At 47.3% G+C, this 8,131-nt stretch overlaps 1 protein-coding gene across 1 annotated transcript in view; it reads left to right on the forward strand.

Moving 5' to 3' along the window:
* Positions 1-7,736, forward strand: part of LOC142558531 (uncharacterized) — a 158,389-nt gene extending 150,653 nt beyond the window's left edge. Inside the window, exons 8-9 of the mRNA XM_075670664.1 lie at positions 5,759-6,118; positions 7,513-7,736. Coding sequence (XP_075526779.1) covers positions 5,759-6,118; positions 7,513-7,736 — 584 coding nt within the window. The remainder of the gene's footprint in view (positions 1-5,758; positions 6,119-7,512) is intronic.
* The last annotated feature ends 395 nt before the right edge of the window (positions 7,737-8,131 follow it).

Genomic DNA, 8,131 nt, shown 5'->3' on the forward strand with positions numbered 1-8,131 from the left:
ATACTCGTGCAATATAGGATGACGCTGTGATGTGTGATATGATCCTGAGTTGATATGATATGATCTGATATGATCCTGATTTGGCACCTAAAATTCAAAACTGAATATCTGTACCCAATACGCAATGGCACAGCAGCAAAGTAAGTAAACATTAAACAAGTCCAGGTATCCAGTGCACAGCGCCAGCTGTTGAAAAACAACATTGCACAAGCATCGACTATATAGATCTATCGTAGTATGGTGCACGGCAGGCGTAGTGGCGGCCTCAGCAAAGAACACAGCCATGGAGCGACGCGCCCGTATGAGCCATCGCCGGCAATTCTATCGCGTAAGTTGATATATCTCGTCACGGCACAGGCATCGTTTTCTGGCCGCCGAGGTGCCGGCGCCACTGATACTCACCTGCTCCGGCCGTCGCCGTTCAAGTGACGGCGTATCCAGTAATCTGAACCCAAGCAGGACACCTGTTGCCGCCAAGCAGTACGCTAACAATAAAGAGGTTCTTATACTCTGACCGGCAGCTCACGCGGCGTTGACCCGCAGTGCCGTTGGAAGCTCACCACACGCTTTTAATACCACAAACGCGCAGCCGACATTTCACGCCCGCAGATCAAAGTCGACGGGCGCAGGCTCTACATGCTACGCGTCGCAGTCGCGCACTGCCTGCACAATCAGCGATGTGGGCGCCAAGAGACACAGACGATAGCACGGAGCGTACTGGCAAATCTGCACAATGCGCGTTTAGTGAGCGACCTACTGCACACAATCGCACGAGCTAGGGGATTGGCGCCACGTACGCGCCAGCTAGCAGATACCGCGCACGAAGAAGCGCCGCCGGTTCTCGCTCAAATGATCGCTGTACAAACACTCACACACGCGCACCGCAGTAAACCCTTAACGAGCCGCCACATTTTTCAGGCCGCGGTTAGGCGGCGAAGCTCAGCTCACCTCGCACTGCACGTAACTATTATGGTAGTGGCTTGCGCTTCGGGGAACATGTCGAATGCTCACATCCACACAAAGACGCGGCAAAGTTTGTCATCATGTAAAATACCCTTTTTAAGGTACACTCGCTTGACTCTAAGCACTCAAGTCGCCTCGATTACGACAAAGCTCGAAGAAACACAGTGATCGTGCAAAATGGTTCTGGACGGCCACCTGTCGCGACATGTTGTACTGAGACCTTCAATAAGTCATATCAGCGCGTCTCCTCACTTTGAACACATGCACACTCATATAACGTGTAATAATCGTTCAAAGTCACTTACCGTGGAGTCTTGGGAGTTCAAAGCTGTGAGAAACAACAACCACGGTAGAAGAATGCGCCGTCGCTGACAATGGCTGCTCCTTTGCGGCTTTCAACGCACGCGCGCGCGCTCCGAAGGCTTGTGCTCCTCCGCGCGTAGTTCCGACCGTTCCGACTTTCGGCGTCCTGTGCAGCGCCAAGGCGCGGCTACTCCGAACAGAAAAACAGCGCCGACACACATCGCGCGGGATATTTCGAATCTGACTGCAGAAATAATCCTACTGAAATTGTCGCTGCGGCTCACTTCCTTGTTTGTCACGGCTGAGTTATTCTTTTCTCTATTTGGCTCGTCTCAGATATGGGTGTATTTCAACACTCCCACTTTCCCGTACGCTACCGTTATTCCTTGAAAACCCCCATTTTACAACCGCAATGCCTATTCAAATGGGGTCGGGGGTATAATAATGGTTCTAGCTTATTTTACTTCTTCTCGTGGGAGTACTCATTTTAGGCTAGGGGGAAAAAATGGCATATCAACTGTTAAAACGCCCATATGGGCTCATTTGTGTTTACAGTGTAGGTAGGCTACCCTAATATTTGACTTACGTGTCTCTTAGGGGCGCTCGCACCTCGGCGTTGGTGTTCTTTAGCTTCTGTTTAGGCGAACGCAACGCACGCGCCGGTGGTAACTGTTTTGTAGTAATTAGTCGGTTAAATGTCATACCACCTTGTGTGTGACGTCATTAGAGAGGTCATTACTTCCGCTTTCTACATCCGGGTTTCCAAGAATTTCGCCAAAGTCGTGCTCACGTAGCGGGTCTCTAAAGTGTCTAAAGTCTACGACTCCTTGCTTTGGTGTGCGGTAATAAGTGATTTCTAAATAATTCTTACCATTGCAGACCCTTCAGTAACTCGTAACAAAACTTATGCTCTGATACCATATCTCTATGAAAGCCATGAATTTTGTGATGTTTTGTTTCTTGTATTTTTCTTAGTTTTAATTTCGTCACCCATTGTCTCAGTGATATTTAATTAATTCTAATTATTCCACACACTTCAGTAACTAACTTAAGCTCTGATATCATGTCTATAACGAAACTCATGAATTTTGTACTGTACTATTCTTTTTCTATTTTTTTCTGATTTATTTTGAATTTTCTTCCCGGTCGTCTGAGGAGGTGAACCGGAAGTCCTGCGCAAGAAACAAATGTGTCGCTCGGTGCTCGCGCCAGTAAAAAATACTAAGAACGCAGATATTGCGATACATAGATTGAAACCAGTGATTTCGCAAGGCACATCCACTTGGACCGGATTTCGAAACTAGCACCAGGTTTGATTTGACCGGTGCCAAACTTACCGTAAGAATGCACAAGTGTTCGAGTTACTCTTTTACCAAAACACCTTTTTATGCATTGAAGCTTAAAAGTTACTGGAACACCGATGTATTTCGCCCCTAACTTCGGGAATGCATACCTCGCAAATAGTGTCATCCCCAGGATTCGTTAGAAGTGCATATGTCCTTAAAGCTCAGAAGCAGCAATTCATAAATTACAATATACGGAGTAAAGCAATAAGCTTAAACGTTAATTAGCCAAGATTTGTTCATTAGTCAAATATTATTTTTCTTGCAAATTATGTCTGCCCCCTGAGATTATTCTAGCTGAAGAAGCATAATTGTGCTACATGTCACGGGCATCTTTAAAATTTCTGTTACCGACAAAGCAAAACATCGCACACATATATAGATAAAGTGCTCAGAAGGAGCCTCATAAAACGTAAATTTTCTAAATATGGAGATGGCGCTCATTATGGAAGGCACAACCAAGTGATGGCCTGCAGTTCCCACCGTTAGATTCATTCAGAATAAAGAAAGAATTCAGAAAGCTTCAGAAGCTAAAGCTCACGCTCCGAGCGATGGCATCGTGCAATGATGAGGGTAGCGTGAAAACCGGTGTGGATTGGAAACAGGAGTAGTTGATATTAAATTTAAAGTCAGGTTCGGCAAACAGGGTGAAGGCCGCAGATGGAAATTCAAGACAGTGAGCCCAACGAGAACAAGGCGAAAGCAGGAACCAACGTTTCGACAAGTCGACTTGTCTTGTTCAAGACGACATCGTCCACTTGACAAGTCCACTTGTCGAAACGTTGGCTCCAGGTTCGGCGAGTCATTTAATGCACAAAGAGCTAACCAGTTGTTTAATAGTGCGCTAGAATGTGCGCCAAGCAAAGGACGAGTGCCGGTGGGGTCGGCAAAGGAAGGCATGTGTATCCACGAAGACCGTTGGCAGTGTACCACGCGTGGTGCAGTGGACATAGGGTAGGATGATGCTGATGATGATGACATCCGCCATGCTGTGGTAAAGGGGACACTAAAAACAAACATTAAGCTAGGTCAACAGGTATGACAATCGGAGCCCGAGCTTTCTGGCTATGAGGGGTGGCTTGGTAACGTCGGGAGTTTGTAGTACAAAGGCAGACCAGTAACAATGTCGCACCGATGGAGTCGGCACACCAATACCTTACGGGATGTGATGGCGTTTGAAAACATCGGCTCAGCAGTGGGTGGTTTTTTTAGCAATGACGAAAGGTCGCTATGCCGTCGTAGGGGACGAAAACCACGCAGCAGATTCTACGTGCTGTTTTATTTGCAGAAATTGGGGGCGAGGACTTACGGAGTCGTCATCTATCGGAAGCGGCTCCCTTGCGTAGTATGAGGGATCACGCGGCGTGCGCCTCGTAGGGTCGGCTTAAGGCGCTCAATAAAAACACCACGCGGCAGCGCTCCTGGACATTTATGTAAGTACTCTCAAAACTGGCGAACTTTCTTACTGTCGAAATTACTGTCGAAATTACTTTCTTACTGTCGGGCAAACAGAAAGCACAGAATCGTTTACAGATTCTATCTCTCTACCGTATACTCACAGTGAAAGCCACTGCGCGCGGTCGCGGCGACGGAGTCTCCTGAACTGGCTTCTTGCGTTAAAGGTAGGCAGTCGAGGACGGCAAGCTATGTGAAATACGTTCTCATAACGGGTTGTCTGCACAACCAAATGGCGCATAACAGAATGAAGCCTCAATGCAGCGATCGCACGGCTTCGCGACGACCGACTGCGCGTCTGCATGCATGTGCGCGCACAATGTTTCGCTGTCGCTGCGAGCACGTTGTCACACCGTGCCGTAAGCTTTACGTCGCAGAATATGAGCATTTGACAGTACACAAGCAACCGCTGTTGCCTGGACGCTATCAGAGCTGTTAAATTTCGTTATAGAGACTTCAATGCCTACGGCGACTGTGAAGTGCCGTCGCGATGATTCAATCTTGTCTTTTTCTTCTAAATTCTTGGACGTTTCCATATTATTTCTCAAGTTGTGTCGCACTATATGTTTATCGGTATTCTCTGCGGGCGATTTCCCGCTGCTTCTCTTTCCTAATACAGTGCGTTAATTCATAACACAAACATGACCACATGCCGTGCCTTTCTTTAACATGCTTCTTACCACTCCCTTCCCATTCCACTGACCTTGCAGCAAATATATATATATATATATATATATATATATATATATATATATATATATATATATATATATATATAGCATCAACAAGTTCATAGACCAAACCGTCGCGGCATTAACCGGGCAGCGAGCGCGGGCGAGCGTCTCAGCGCGAGTTTTCTTCTACTCACCTAACACCACAGTCCCGGCGCCGTAGCAGAAATGTTCTTTGCGTCTATGCTTGCTGCGTAACCGAGTTGCAGCCGATGGCTGTCTGCGGTTCTAAGTTTCGCGGGCCAAGCTTCACGCAGCTCATTGTCCTGCGGCTACGTGTGAATAAGGCTGACACCGGGCTCCGTTGCGAACGTCCGGCACTGCGGCAGGGAGCAGTAGCCTACCATGCTGCACGTCTCCAAAGGCAGCTACTACCTATTGTACTGATTTCAAATGTTGTCAAGCCGACACCGAAGGCGCGAAAGCCTCACCACTTAATCAGAACCGCAGCGCAGGCGGGACTTTAAACTTTCGTTTTCAGCTCACTTCGGCGCTTCCGAAGCAACCGACGCGGCCGCTGTGTCCACTTGGTCCCTCATGCCACGTCACGCCGACGGTGGCGCTACCTTTTCCAGTGGTGGAGCTCGCGCCAATACACAAAAATAACGCGAAAGCCGCGATGTTTCACTTTAGTGACACCGCGCTCTTTGTGCAAAGTTCGAGATAGCTTGCCTATGCCCACAGGACCACTTTTCTACTTTTCTGGTTGCTTTTCTGCCTGCGACTGCATTTGCAGAAAAACGAAAACAGAATATTGAAAAATAAAAGAATACTATACAGCCGCTTAATACTTACGTAATATCTAGCTTCGTACTTCCTTGTGGAGGTGAGTGTGTCGAGTGAGGTGTCATGAGTTAAGCTCAGCACCATTTCGAGCGCAAGAGAAAACGCAACCCACAGTGATAAAGATCTTTGCGTGCCGTTCTGATAAGCAATCTACCATTGCATCTACCCATGTCGCAGGTGAGCGAGCGTCCAGCCTTGAATGCGTGGTGGGCAACTACACGGATACGTCGTTCTCAGTAACGTGTGCGTCGCGTCGACGCGGTCATGCCAGGGGAGGCAGCGACGACGACGGAGCGGCGAAGGCCCGGTTGCGCATCGAGCTGTTCGATGCGACGGCTGGTAACCGATCGGTGCGGGACTTCTGGGTCGCGACCCAGTCTGGCAGAGCGACCAGCGCCGGTGGTGACCCGCAGTTCCTGACGGGCCTCAAACCGGCCACGGACTACCTGGTGGTGGCGCGGCTAGAACCGGAAGCGAACGTGTTCGCCACTTACGTCAGGACCCTGGCGCCTGCCCTGACTGTCAGAGAACGGGAAGGTGCGCGAGGTCAATGAATCATTTACCTAACAAAAATATATTGTGGGAACAGATAAAAATTCAATTATAGAGTACTGTTGCAAAAAAAAAGTGACAACGTGAGAGAGGTAAAAGAACGGAAGGTGGCAGGTAGTGGATCTTGATCAAAAAACTAAGTGCCCTTCCACGCTATGAAGGATGACCAGGAAATCTGTGTATACGGGCCCCTCAATGGCGAACTGCACCTCCGCCGCAGGTCGGCCTGGCATTTAACTATCTTCGGGATGGGCCCACGTAAGAAAAATTAGTGATTTACGCCTGGACGCGATCCGCCAGATCCTAGCAATAGACAGCTTCTCTGTAAAAAAAGAAATATATTTTGCTACACTACACTGGAGTACGGTGGAGTACCATCGCCTCTGGTGGTGGTGGTAACGCCACAGTGGGAATTTCAGCACGAAGTGAAGAATACAAAGCAATAATAACAGTTTAAGTAACACAATTAATTACTAAATGCGCCGAACATTAACTAACATAAAAAGACAGCTATAGGCATTCAACGATAGTTCAAAAACAAAAACAATGTCAACCATTATAACACACATACCATATATGCACACATTTAGTTACCTCGGGTAAGACAACGTTTGATAGACATAACACCCTCTGTTGTGTTAGCATTCACTAATGGGCAGTGCGTAGGTTAGGAAGTTCCTGCGTGCGTTTGAATCTTTAGAACTACAGCCTTGAATGAACGCTGAGTCGAAATGTGGCGTCTACGTAATGCTGTATGATTGCAGATTTGGCGTGCAGACAGAAAGAAAAAAAAACAGAAAACATAGAAAATTAAAAAAAAACGCTGCAAGAGGTCTACCCTAAGAAATGCATCCAGTTTTTCATCTTCCGCTGAGACAGGGATAGTGTCTTACGGTAAACAAAGCCAATACTAAACGCAGCTCTGCAGTACAAGGCTCCTACAACATCTGGAAACGAATAGTTAAATAGATAAATAATAGATACAACATATTCTCTACGACGTCTGACCATTGAATGTGCTCGAAAAGTATAACAGAGAATCATAAAAGCCTAAATCTTTTTTGGCGTGATTCCCTGGGTCTGTGACAAACAAAAAAAAAACGATCCTAGTGGTAGCGCCAGTTCTAACTCTCCATTTGCCGATTCCCAATAAAACATCATCTTTTAGGGGTGATACCGTGGAGTTCGACAGGGAAGATCATCTGGGAATCCTGACTACCTATACTGCTTGGTATGACGTGTGTAATGTGAATCCAAACCAGCTAGTGTTTATGTGCTAGCATCAATCAGCATTCATATTGTCTGTTTTTCTTATCACAGTTCTCTGCAATTATACCTGCTGCGGCACTTCATTATTTTTCACTCTGCATTCTGTGCAGAACGCGCCTCGAGGGCGGAAAGCACAACCAGGGTGCCTCCCATGATGACTACGATCGCCGTCATCGTTTGCATCGTTGCGACCGCCACGTTAGGCTTAGCAGCCACCTGCACAGCGCTGTGGTTCAAGCACCACAGGAGACGATCGCGACTGCTGAGAGCCGCCGCGGCTCAGAAGCACGCCGAACACAAGGCGTACCTGGCCGCAGACGTTTCGTGCAGCTGATACTGCGGACACAAGCGGAACGCGTTTGCCCTGATCACTCTCATAGTTTTCTCACATTCACTCTGTTTGCACCTTAATGTCCTTACCAACAGTGTCGCTCACGATGAAACATCGCAAGGACGATATGCGCCTTCACTTTCAAATGTGTGCTTCCTCACCCTTCTCGACATTGTGCGTCCTTAGATGCGTTAAAATGAAGCTTTACCTCAGGTGCCTCAATCTAAATACAGTAAAACCTCGATATAACGAAGTTGAAGAGAGAGCCTGAGTTACTTCGCTATATACATTATTGCACGTACTGTGCTAGGAAGCTTTATATAATGATTTTCAAAATAATTTCACTTGCTTCGACCGTCAGGTCCATTATTTCGTTATATCCGACTTCGTTATAACGA

This window comes from Dermacentor variabilis, chromosome 9 (genome assembly GCF_050947875.1).
Source record: "Dermacentor variabilis isolate Ectoservices chromosome 9, ASM5094787v1, whole genome shotgun sequence".
Classification (NCBI taxonomy): domain Eukaryota; kingdom Metazoa; phylum Arthropoda; class Arachnida; order Ixodida; family Ixodidae; genus Dermacentor; species Dermacentor variabilis.